The 12,931-nt window shown below is 53.7% G+C and overlaps 1 protein-coding gene across 2 annotated transcripts in view; it reads right to left on the bottom strand.

The window, feature by feature from the left end:
- The window catches only part of PRKCA (protein kinase C alpha), a 372,776-nt gene that overhangs the window by 41,957 nt on the left and 317,888 nt on the right, over positions 1-12,931 (bottom strand). For both annotated transcript variants that reach the window (XM_007455276.1, XM_007455277.1), the window contains exons 9-10: positions 924-1,058; positions 3-158 (exon numbers count right to left, since the gene is read on the bottom strand). In XM_007455276.1, coding sequence (XP_007455338.1) covers positions 3-158; positions 924-1,058 — 291 coding nt within the window. The remainder of the gene's footprint in view (positions 1-2; positions 159-923; positions 1,059-12,931) is intronic.

Raw genomic sequence — 12,931 nt, 5'->3', positions numbered from 1 at the left:
GAATGCAGCTGCGTCAGGAACGGGGGCTTGTCCGGAAGGGCCAGCACCCGCTTCTCCACCAGGGTGCACTCCACGTCGTCGTCCTGGATCACCACGTCCTTTTTCAGTATCTTGACGGCGTACAGCTCCTCCGTCCCCTTCCTGTCCGCCAGCATCACCTGCGGGCAGACCGAGGGCAGCCTGAACGCTCCCGGCACACGGCCGGCATGGGGGCGGGGAGCCGCTCAGGCCGTGTGTGCGGACTCGTCGATGTTAATAAAGTTCCACCCCGTGTGCCAGTTTTGAAATACTGCACGTCGCCGCACAGGAAATTCCTCAGGCTGCCTAGTTTCTACGCTGCCGGGGTTTATACTCCGTGTGGGCTGTTGCCACACGAGGGCACCACTGCAGCCGCTGAAAGGGATACTCGACATTCTCTGCAGGACTCTTGCGTCAGGCACGCATTACAGGAGCATCCTCAGAGCAGAAATGTGACTGACCTTTGTACACTTCTCACAAGTCAGGAGCCAAGTCCAGGAAAAAGGGGTCAGGATCAAAATCAGTGCCTGGATCTACCACGAGATATGGGGCCAGAGAAACAAACGTAGGTACACAGGCCGACCACTGAAGAAACCCAGTTCAGCATCTGTTAATGATTACGTTTGCTTACCACGAGTCAACATTTAATTTTTAGTTGTGAAAACTACTCGTCCAACATTCTGGAGAACCCACTCAGTCACGCACCCAGAAACGGAGACACACCGGGAACCTTGTGCGGCTCTCTGGATACAGTTGTTCTTAACGAAATGAAAGTGGGAAACCACTGAGAAATGTGTGCAGAGCACAGGGAATCGAAAGGGCTGCTCTGGAATCCTCGGGCAGAACAGGACTGACCCCAACGTTCTCTGCCAAAGCCCGCCCCGCCGTGCACCCGGCTCTCTTACCTTCCCGAAGCTGCCCTTGCCCAGCACCATGAGGAAGTTGAAGTCAGTGAGTTTCACTCTGTCGAGGTTGTTGGAAGGCTGCCTCCTGTCCTCAGGACTAATGACTTTGTTGCCAGCAGGGCCGAGCTTGGCTTTCTAAACAACAAGCACACACGTGAAAACCCTCAGTCGTTCTCCCAGGGAAAAAAGTGACAGAAAACTCTCTGTGGCTGAGCTGGATACTGGGTGGGGATGGGATGGGGTGAGAGAGGGAACCAGGGTGATGAAGCATCTCTTCCTACCTCCGTGGCTATACTCACCCTAAGGGCAACATTTTCAAAGGAGCAAAGAGTTGCCCGTACTCATCACAAGACGACTCTCTATGTCTTTTTTTTTTTTTTTAATTAATTAATTAATTAATTTTTGGGCTGCATTTGGGTTGTTGCTGCGCGCGGGCTTTCTCTAGTTGTGGCAAGCAGGGGCTACCCTTCACTGAGGTGCGCAGGCTTCTCATTGCGGTGGTTTCTCTTGTTGTGGAGCACGGGCTCTAGGCGCGCAGGCTCAATAGTTGTGGCTCGCGGGCTCTAGAGCGCAGGCTCAGTAGTTGTGGCCCACGGGCTTAGTTGTTCCGCAGCATGTGGGATCTTCCCGGTCCAGGGCTCGAACCTGTGTCCCCTGCACTGGTAGGCGGATTCTTAAACCACTGCGCCACCAGGGAAGCCCGACTCTTTATGTCTTTAACTGAGAACCAAGTCACAGGACTCTGGCAAAGGGAGGGTTAATTCTCACCCAGGGATGGAAAGGTTAACTTCTTGGGGAAAACGGGGCTTTGTGACAGTTAATGTAATAAAAGAAAGAAACTGTGTACCGATGCTTCCCTTATTTGCAGATTTTCCAATTTAAGATTAATCTGCAGAAACCCACGCAAGAAGGGAGAGTGTGTCCTCTGGAGAAAAACCGCTTAAATGACAGGCTGTGGGGATGATTTATTGCTACTTTAAAAGGCACAGTAAGAAGAACAGAGGGTTGTTTTTTTTGTTGTTGTTTTAGGTAAAGAGCTGGACTCATGAGGAATGGTGACGTGTAAGAGCATCTGGTTTCCCACGAAGCCCACAGTGCTCTTTGCACCTGAAGAATCCTGGGTCGTGACCTGTGAGTTACCCAAAGGAGTTCTCACCCACTAGACTCATGCTGTGTAAAGATCACCCCTCGTTACTCTCACGGGGGGTTAGGGTCTCAGGTCAGAGGTGAAAGGTGCAGAGAAGGCAAGGCAAGGGGATCACACGGGGTGTCTGGACCGGTGGGGGAGCCCGTGGAGGCGCTGGAGCAGGTGCGGGCTTCCCCACGGGCTGAAATCCACCTGCCGGGAGGCGCCGGTTGCCGGTCAGCAGCTGGAAAGGCAGCCCTGAGCCAAACGGCAAAGACTCTGGCTCTGGCCCTGTTCTTAATGAGGGGGTCCAGCAGATCTGGGCAAGGGCAGCTCTGGCTCCCAGGGAGATGGCAGGAGGTGGAGAAGGCTCTCGAGAGCTTTCGTGTACGACCAGAGCGGCCCCAGCCCCTGGGGGGGAAACGTGGATTACTTCTTTAGCGGCAGAGGAGGCTCTCGAGGAATCACCCACTCTCCCCATGCGCAAGAGCCCCTCATCCACAGCTACTGAGTGAGCTGCTTGCAGCCGGCTCTGCTGGGGAGGTCTGCGTTTGCAGAAGGAGCCCGTCAGCCGCCTCCGCAGCCCCAGGCCCGGTCCCGCACTCGGCACGAGCTGTGCACTCAGCATTATGGTAGAGGGAAGAAAGAAATGAAGCCCGATCGTGTTCGTCACATGCTGGGCTGTTAGGTGACGCTTTTCTCTGATCAACATAACCCATTCGTAGAGAGATCAAACCCTGGGGCTCGAGTGCCAGCTCGGATGAACTGAGTGAACCCATCTAAGCAGAGGCGCTAAAACATGGGGGAAGGATGGCCCAACTCTTTTGCTTCAAGGCTGGAAGTATTTAAGGCAGTTGTACTAGGGCGCTAGTGACAGCGCATGTGCGAGGTGGCGGGAAAGACGTGTGAACCTGGGGCCACTGGAAACACAGATGCTCCACAGAAACAAAACCTGAAGGAGACCTCAGCAGGCCTCCCCGCTGGCAAAGGGTGGAAGGAATTTTCAGACAGACTTGTGAGAAGCCAGGACATAAATAACCACGTGGGCTACATTCACCACCCCCCCCCTTCAACTGCAGGACCAGCCCTGTCCTCCAAACATCGGCCCAAGAATGATTCCAACCTGATAAGCCTTCTGGTTCGTGCCTAAATTTAGATAATCAGGAAGTTCAAGATGGGAATACCGACTGCGCTCCTCTATTCCGTTCTTCCGATGGCTACAAAGAAAAGAGGGATCAGAGAGCGGTACAGAGACTTTAATTTCATCGGGAACTTCATGATGACGTCTGAAAAGGCCCCAGTGCAGTGGCCTCACGCTTCGAGGTGCTGTAACAGCTGAGGGGCAGCAGGAACATGCCTGCTGCCGCCGAGCGCAGCTGAGGCCCTGAGCAGGTGCCCCCGGTGGCCCTGCCCAACCGTCCCTGCCCCTCCCTCCTCTGGCGCTTCAACTCCAGTGCAAGAGGGGACACGGGCTGATGCAGCGAGGCCTCCGACCTGACGCGGGGCTCTTAAGCCCGCATCCGCCGCCTGTACCAGGGCCGCGGCCTTGGTCTCATTCCGGGGACAGGATACCCCCGCAGTCAGGTGCTCGGGGACCTCTGAAGCCGGATGCTGCTCTGAAATCAGCGTGCAGGGTCTGGGAGGGACGACTGGCCACGAGTGACCCTGACTCCCAGGCGGGCCACGAGCCCGCGGCCACGGTCGGCCCCCAGCCCCAGGCGGCCGGAGGAAGAAGCGGCCTGGGGCCCTCGGGCAGCGGCCCGGCCCCTGAGTGCAGTTCGCCCCACAGACCCCTCGGCCTCAGCCCGCCGCCCAGGCTGCCCCCCGCCCAGGCCCTGCGGCCACCGCAGCTCTGGGCTTTCAAAGCAGCTCTCCGAACGGCAGGAAATCCCACGAGCTCAGAATCTCATTATTCTGGGCGGGCCTGACCTGGGGCTGGAGGAGGCCCCGGTGGGCCCCTCGGGAGCCGCGTCTCTGGGGGAGGCAGTGAGGCCTGGGGGCCCGAGGGCAGAGGACCCCAGGAGGGGCGTGGGCACTGGCCCGGCCCCCAACTTCTCACCCGCCCCCCCAGGCTGCCTGCGTGCGGCTCCACCCTGGCCCGTGCCCCTCCCCAGGGTCCAGCTCACCTGTCACGTGGTCCTGCTCTTCCCTCCCGTGGCGCCCTGGTCTCCTCCTAACCTCCTAACAGCTCCCAGGGCAGCTGGCGAGTATTTATTTACCGCGTCTTTATGTGACTGACGTCTCACTCAACAGCGACCCTGTCATGCCAGATCTGCCTCCAGACTCGTCCAGAATCCGCCCTCTCCTCAGGCCTCCTCGACCTCTCTGGCCAGTCCGGTCACCACCCCCCTCGCCACTCGCTGGCCTCCCCGCTTCCACCCTACCCCGCCGTCCGCTGCCTGCAGGGATCCTGTTCCAGGGGATCCTGTCCTGGTCCCCGACGGCCCGTCTGGCGGAGAAAGGCCGAGCCCTCCCAGCGGACGAGGAGCCCTGGCTGGCCTACCTCGGACCTTAACCGCCACCCCTCTGGCCATCTGTCCGGCCTCGGGTCTTTGGTTGCCTTGCTGTCTGGTCTGTCCCCAAATCCAGCTCAAGCGGCACCCCTCTGTCTTCCTGATGTCTCCATCCTGGGATCTCCAACCTGGGGCCGACACGGTCTGTGACCGGTCCACGTGCCCTGAACCTCTGGCTCTGTGCCCCTGTGCCTGCCTGGACTGGCCCACAGCTGCTGTCACGGATGTCACGTCATGCCACGTTTCCCCGGCAGGGCTGAGCCCCGTTCCCAGAAGAATTCTTGTTCTCAAAACCTCGCGGCAGAGCTGGCTTCCGGGAGAACCTCAACACACACTTGTACCTTCTTCTTGGATTTGCTGATCTGTCTTCCTCACTAGACCGTGAAGCCCCGGGAGACAGGGACCACCTTATTCATCTCTGTATCTTCAGGCCCAGCGGTCGTGGGGCCCGTGCTTATACACTCACTGAATATCCCATTCACTCACTCAAGACACGTGAACTCACGGGGAGCAGTGGGACTGACAGAATCGGACGAGGCCAAACCACGAGCTGTAGGTCAGCCTGCAGCTGAGGCTCGCGGGGGAGATGACAAACGTTAACACAGAAAGGCAGCAGTTACCAGGTGGTCGCTTCCGAGAGCTGGCCCTGACGCCGTGCATCTGGACGTTCATACCTGGTCACGATTCCTTCCCTCACACCGTCACTGGTCAAGCTGGGGCAGCCACGGAGAGGGGCCGCGAGGGCGTCCCTGCCTTCAGGGAGGATGACCACGTGGTGACCCTCCCCAGAGGCCACGCCAGCCCGGCCGGCAGGCCCTTGCGAGAGCTTCTCTGCAGGGACGCGCCTCCCGTGAGTGGACCCGCTGGGACCTTGGACTGAAGAACAGCAATGACCTTCTGAGCCCAACCGGCCTCCGAGCAGGACAGAGAGACCTGCCCTTCCCGGCTTGCTTACTGTTGACAGAACTCCGGGTGTCACGAACGTAATTCAGACTCCACCAGGAGTGCAGACAAGATCAATATATGTCCAGGGATAGAGGGTCTCACGGCAGAGCTGTGGGCAAACCCATGAGGCATCAGAACAATCATGCTGACATCTCTCGCTCACAGCGACGTAAACACGACCCGGCCCAGTCTGATGCCCTGCGGGGTCCGTGAGCAGATGGGAATCCAAAGCACGGAGACCGGAAAGCCGGCTACCTCCTGAAGGCTGAAATTCAGAGGAGAGAGAACATCACCAGGGCTGCCGATGCCCCAAGCTGAGGAAGCTCAGATCCTGAGTGAAGGAAGCTGATGGAGGGCCGGGCTCTGAGCCGCAGCTGATGGCAGGGAGCTGCAGTGAGGCCCCGTCCTCCACCCTGCAGGTGGGGCGCCTCTCAGCCCTGACGTCCTGTGTTAATTTCTCTAGCGAGCAGCAGCCCTGAGTCCGCAGGTCGAGTCCCAGCTCAGCACACGGTGTGTGGCCGGGTACGAGCCCCCGAGCCCCTCGAGCCTCGGGTCCATCCTCTGTGAGACGGGGTGACCCTGCTGGCCTCCCTCTCGCCGGGCTCTTGGGAGGAGCACGGTAACTGGTACCCAGCAAGGGCTCGACGTGTGGCACCTCTCATTTTTCTTCCTAGTCACCTCCATTTTCCCAAGAGGGCCCAGTGGAGCCCCAGCAAGAGTCTCTGCTCAGCACACAGTGGGTCTTCAGAACCCCCGGGTCCTCGTGTGTGACTTCAGAACACGGTAGCATGTATTCCACAAGTATCTGTGTGTCCGTCATGTCTCAGACATGGGGGCTAGGTGCTGAGGTAAACCAGATCAATAAGTAGCCTCTCCTCTGAAGAACCTGCAGTGCAAAGGTCCTGTGGTCCGTGGACCGGCCACATCAGCATCACCAGGCGGCTTGTCAGAAATGCAGCCTCTCCACCCCACCCCAGATCTACCAAATCAGAACATGCTTTTTCAACAAGACCCTCAAGTGATTCCTGCACACATTTAAAGCTTGAGATGTGCTGATCTAAGACAATCGAAACGTTTCTCCCCCAGATTCAATGATCCCAAGACTGTTTTCATCTCTAAACACCTTCAATTATCACATAAATCAAGGGCAGCTCTGGAAGGAGCCCCTGACTTGGGTTCTAAAGAGCTTGGATCAAATCTTGGCCTTATCCATATTCGCTGCGTGAGCCTGGGCAGATTACACGGCCTCTCTGGGGCTTGGGTCCCCCACGTTTAATACGGGGGTGATAAGACCTCTACATCCCTGGGCGATGCTGCAGATGAAACGAGGAATCCTTTTCGAGAGCCACCACCGCAGCTCCTCACAGCACACCCTTCAGCTTGGTCTCCTTTCCTTTGCCCCGGGAGGGAGACCCTGTCGGTGCCCACCCCAGGCTCCTGGCACAAACCTGCTCCCTGACGGCGGGTCGAAGGCCTCTGTGAGCAGCTGCAGGCTGCCTGGTGTGTGGACTGGAAACCCTGTGCCCTGTGGGTATGTGTTGGGGCTGCAGACAGACTCCCCAGGGGCTCGGGACCTGTGGGGAGGTCGAGGCATGTCCACGGGGGCTTCCGTGCCCTCCTGGTGGGCAGGACAGGAAACGGGTCTCAGCAACTGCTCACCCCGATTTCTGAAGAATCTTATGTAGCCCCCGAAGAGGCTGGGCTAGGACTAGGTGCAGGAAAAGACCTCAACTTATTAAAATGGCATAGAAAGTTTTAAAAGAGGAAATAAAAATGGAAACTATGTATACTGTTGCAGAATAGAATAGTGACTTTAGATGCTGAAGCTTGGGGGGCCCCCCCCCCCCTTTTTTTTTTTTCAATTAGACGGAAACACAGCATGGTTTATTGGCTATGATTAAACAAGCGAGGACCCAGGATCCTTAGGTTCCTTGAAAGATGGCATATCAGTGTGAGGCCCAGTCTGGTACCATGGTGCTAACTGGATTACCAGGACTCGAGAACAGGCAGTACTGTTTCCCCATCGGAATATTTACTAATAGCCAATACGTGTCTCATTTTATACGACAGATATATTCTTGTGAAGTCATAACCGTCTGCCATCATTGAAGGGGTTCACAATTTAAAGGACTCCTAGTGCGGCGTTTCTATAAATCACACAGAGCGAGTCGGAATACTGTAGAGGCCCCCAGTGGGTCTGTCCTGCAATCACACAGCCTTTGGGGAACCCTCTGAAGTTTGCTTTCACGTTTAACTACATTCTAGTCGTTCCTATTTGGTACAAGTGTTTTCGATAACAAACACAGTGTTTGCTAGCATAGGAGAAAATATGGCTTTGATGAATATATTTACCATAGATGTTTGTAAAGTGCAGAGAGAGGAACCTGACGATAGAAGGTTCTTCCTATTCTAAGATTCCGAAGGCAGACAGGCCAACAACGACCAGGCGTAGGGGCAGGAGAATATTTGTAAATTTCTTCTACAAGTTTTTTTCTGCTATAAAAATGTTCTGTGTCTGTATCTGTACATCTGAACAACCTGGCAACGTAAGACTGATGGTGCTTTGGTGTTGCTCCATCAACCAGCGCGTGGGTAACAGAAAGAGCCAGGCCACGTATAACCACGGGCCCCACACAGCATCCTACCTCTAAGGTGATGTGTTCACCTGCAACCAGAGCAACGTTAATTATCTATCACTTACGTGTGGAATCTAAAATACGACACAAATGAACTTATCTACGAAACAGAAACAGACTCACAGACACAGAGGACAGACTGGTGGTTGCCAAGGGGAACGGGGTGGGGGAGGGAGGGATTGGGAGTTTGGGGTTGGCAGGTGCAAACTAGTGTATATAGGATGGATGAACAACAAGGTCCTACTGTATAAGCACAGGGAACTATATTCAATATCCTGTGATAAACCACGTGGAAAAGAATAGAAAAAGAGAACATACATATGTATAACTGAATCACTTTGCTGTACAGCAGTAATTAACATAACGCTGTAAATCAACTATACTTTAATAATTTTTTTTTTCTTTTAAAAGAGAAATCAGGTGGTTTCAGGAGAAGAAAACCACAAAGGAAAGCGTTTTCCATGACACTGTTAATGGAGTACGTCCTGTGTATTTCTCATAAGCCACAAGTCACGGCTATTACCTCGACTCAGTAAGTGGGCAACGGGTTAAGATGATGCTACTTAATGGGCATTACAGCCTCCTGGGTAGCACAGTCAGAGTAAATAAAACGCCTGCTGTTCTCTGGCTAAATAATTTTTCATCTTCTGGAACATGCCAGGCATGCTTGCTGCCCAAGGGTCTCTGCACTTCCTCCTTCTCTGCCCACACAGGCAGGGCATTTTCCCATCTCTGCTCAGGTGATGCTTTAACCTCGAGGCTTCAGCATGGCACCCTGTCGTCCCTCAAGCTCTTCTCACTACCTATTTATATATTTCTTTCTCCCTTTTTCAGAAGGAGGGCGGGAACCTCATCTGTTCTGTTCACTGATGTGTCCCCAGTGCCCAGGAGAGAGCCCAGGGTGGAGTGATCCTCAAATACTTCTAGACTGAATGGAAGGATTGGGGAAGGCAATTCCTTCCAATATGAAACTTTATAAAAGGCAGAGTTATTGCTTTTAAATAATTTCTATAAGAATGCTGCTCCTTGTTATAAAAGTAATACGTGTTCAGCTTAGAAAATTTAATTGGCATGGGTAAGTTAGAAAAAAAGACAACTTAAAATATCCATTATTTTAATCACGAGATAATCACTGTGAACATTTTGTGAGATACGCTTCTAATCCTCTCTCCTCATGTTTTCGTATTTGACCTGCACACAATTCTATTGTTTGTAACCTGTCTTTCCCCTGTGTACGATGTGATCTTTTTAAGCTACAGACACTCTTTTACCGCGTGGCTTTAGGGACTGTATGATGCCCCCCGCATCACTGTGTGGCTCTCCTGCACGTGGTCTAACTATTCCCCTACTGTTGGACACCTAGGTTGTTTCCAGTTTTCACTGTCATCAACGTGCAGATGAACAATTTTGTAATCCACGTCTCTGTGCGCAACCCCGATCTCCCAAGGATAGGTTCCTGCTGTGGAATTGCCAGGTCAAGGGGTCCTGGTATTGCAAAGGCTGGTACACAAGGCCAGACATTCAAATCTGGCCACAGAAAGTTAGAGAGAAAGGGGGGAAAACCCAAAGCCTCAGGGCAGACTCATCCCTGAAGGCAGGATCTTGGTTTCTTTTAGGTCCCGTGTCTAATTCCGTGGTTGGAATCCCTAATAGCACTTCCTTTTCAGATTTGGCTTGGTCTATGTGCTTTATTATCAGCCGCCAAGACGGAGGCACACCTTCACCTCCAGATAACATGGAGAGCAGTCTTCGGAGAGAAGTTAATTGGCTCAGAGAGTTTAACAGTGGTTCTTAGGTTAGTGAACCCCTCAAGTCACCCCACCTCCTCGTCTCGGCAGTACAATCCAAACTGCAACTGCAACCTCCCTGCAACCTGTGTCCTCCTACACACCTGTGTGGACACCTGCCCACTGGAGTCCTCTCCTGGCTTTGGGAACCACGGAGAGACAGCAAATCACAGGTGTGTGCCATTCAGCCGCGGGCAGGGGCCTCAGGACCAGAGCCCCGCAGCCACAGAAAATCCTTGAAAAGGTCAGACCTGCCTATGGTCCACTTGAAGATGCTCCTGTCCAGAAAGCTAACTCTGCTCCGCAGGGCCACGGAGCTGGGTCATGACCGCACCGGGCGGGGAAGAGAGGAATGCTACCCTCCTATACGTCAGCCCTTGAAACAGGGCCCTGGGTCATCCCGCAGAGGGTCATTCCCCAGTGCTAAGACTGAGGGAGCTTTTAGTATTTGAAAGAAGTTGGAAATAAGCTAATCAAGGCCACCCGTGTTACAGATGAGGCAGCTGAGGCCCAGGGGGCCTAGTGGATGTGTCTAAATCAATTTTCCTCCCTGGCTTCTGAAGCCAGAACCTTGATCTTTGAATTCAGGGCTCACCCTCCTGTATCTAGGGTAGGCAAACGTTTTCCATAAAGGGACAGAGAGTAAGCGTTTTCTTTGCAAGCCAAATACTGTTTCCGTCGTCGTAGCTACTCAGCTCTGCCGCTGCAGTGTGAGAGCTATACGTGAATGAGCTCTCGGGTGAACGAGCATGGCTGTGTTCCAATAAAACCTTATTCACAAAAACAGGCAGCAGCCAGAATCTGGCCTGTGGGCTGCAGTTTGCCTACTCTTACCCTCAGTCACGCAGGTTCCCAAATCATGCATCCTCATTTACAGTTAGATTTAAACACAACGTCTCTCTCCTTGCTAAGCCAGCAGAACGGCAACAGTTAAGAACCTCAAATGCACTTGAATTAAATTACTACTCAGCCTCTTCCACGACCAGCACCGGAAAAAGCTGTTTTGCAGCCAAACAGCGTGGTGAGCGGAGTACTTGCTCGGTAGAGCCAACATTTCTGGGGAAACCACATTAAGTCATTTTCTGAATGAGAAGCATTTTAAGGGACACGTCGACTCAGGCTGTTGCTGCTGCTGCACTCGCAGGCAGCCGGCAGGCCTCTGTTGTCATGGCAACCGAGCCATACTCCCGGGAGACACGCTGGACCGGTGACACATCAGCACTTTGCCCACCACGGAAAATACAAAGCGTCTGGTTCATCTGGAACCGGGTGTTACACACCTCTCTCTAGTGTCCGGCTGTGCTGTTTTTCTGCAGGCAACCTAGTTTCCCCCCCATCTCCCAGATTTGTCTGTTGATTGCTGACACACACCTCAGGCAGAGTCATCCACGACCGTCAGGTGGTAATAGTACGACTGGTCTCACCTGCTACAAAGGTCCTGGAAAGGCTGCCGACCTTAGTTCTCCCCAGTGGCTGAGAATCCAGACTTATGTGAGGAGCTGCAACCAAAAACTTTATCCTTTCTAAGTTGTTCCATCTGGAAAAAGACCGTCTTTGACCAGGGAGCTGAGGGCACACACCTGTCTAATGCCAACCTTAGAGGAGCACTCCCTAAGGGGAGTGCTCACAGCCACAGCACATCACTGGCAAAGGATCTGGGGCACTTAGTATATTTTTTTTGAAACCTGTACCCTTCTCCTGCTAAAAACGCCCCCCTCTGGGATCAACACGGTGCTGGCTTTGTAAGTCGGCTGGGGCAGGGTCAGAGCCGAATGAACTCATGAAGCCATCCAAGTAAATGACTTTCCAGACTGCTGGCAATATTGCTTAGAAGTGGGGGAGCCTTCTCTGTGCTAAGAAAGCGGAGTAGATGTGAAGTGGGCTGGACTCGGCAAGAGCAGACTGCAGGAACCACTGGGACCTCGAGGAACCCCTGGCCTCCTCCCCTTTGCAGGGCCATGATGATTCCCTAAAATCAAGGAACAGCTGGGAGCCCAAAGCGAGAACCTCATCTTCATGCCCATCAAAAAATAAAGAGGTGCAGTCAAGTTCACTGCTATCTTCTGGGTGCAGGTGTTCGTGGACTCTTTTATTTGCAAATCTTTACTGCCCTCTTGTGGTATTTATTTTCTGGACCGATTGCATTTTGACTGAACTCTTAGCAGAAATACGCCGAAGTTTACTAGTCTGGCCCACAGAGGTAAAGTTCCCTTCAATGCTGCAAAATGGCACAAATAAGCTGCAAATTATACCTTCCCAGCTCTACCTTTATAGAGGATGACTCAGATCTCTCATGTGAGAACCAGGCCTTTGCGCAATGCCTATTTCGGAATGTGTGCTGATGCCCGAGTATGTTTCAGAATCGCCATGTACGTGTTTTCTAGAAAACAACAAAAACCAACCACTTTTAGACGTCTCTGTGTCCTGAATCTCTTGCCAAACCTCTGACTGGGCCCAGACTCTGCAAACCACAGATGCAAATCGTGGTGACAGGGAGGCTGTGAGGGTCGAGGGGGCTGGCTGGTGTGGTGCCTGAGACCCGCTGTGTCTATCTTACAGGAAGCAGCACAGAATAACCTGGGAAATAAAGAAATGTGGAGAGTCACAGGAGGGCAGAATTCCGTGAAATGGCCACCCCTGGGGAAAGTCAACCGGTGTTAAGCGATCACAGAATGTCAGCTCCCGAAAAGCAAACAACAACAAAAACCCACACCGTAACTGGCGATAAAGCCCAGATCCTTGGGGAAAGTTCCAGACATTTCATCGCCGTTCAGCTGCTGCAGGCAAGGTGGGAAGGACCGGGCACCTAGCAAAAGAGGCTGGAGGGCTTCCCTGGTGGCGCAGTGGTTGAGAGTCCGCCTGCTGAAGCAGGGGACGTGGGTTCGTGCCCCGGTCCGGGAAGATCCCACATGCCGTGGAGCGGCTGGGCCCGTGAGCCATGGCCGCTGAGCCTGCGTGCCCGGAGCCTGTGCTCCGCAACGGGAGAGGCCACAACAGTGAG

Source organism: Lipotes vexillifer, unplaced genomic scaffold (assembly GCF_000442215.2).
Source record: "Lipotes vexillifer unplaced genomic scaffold, Lipotes_vexillifer_v1.1 scaffold664, whole genome shotgun sequence".
Classification (NCBI taxonomy): domain Eukaryota; kingdom Metazoa; phylum Chordata; class Mammalia; order Artiodactyla; family Lipotidae; genus Lipotes; species Lipotes vexillifer.
This window is presented reverse-complemented; position numbering and strand designations above follow the sequence as displayed.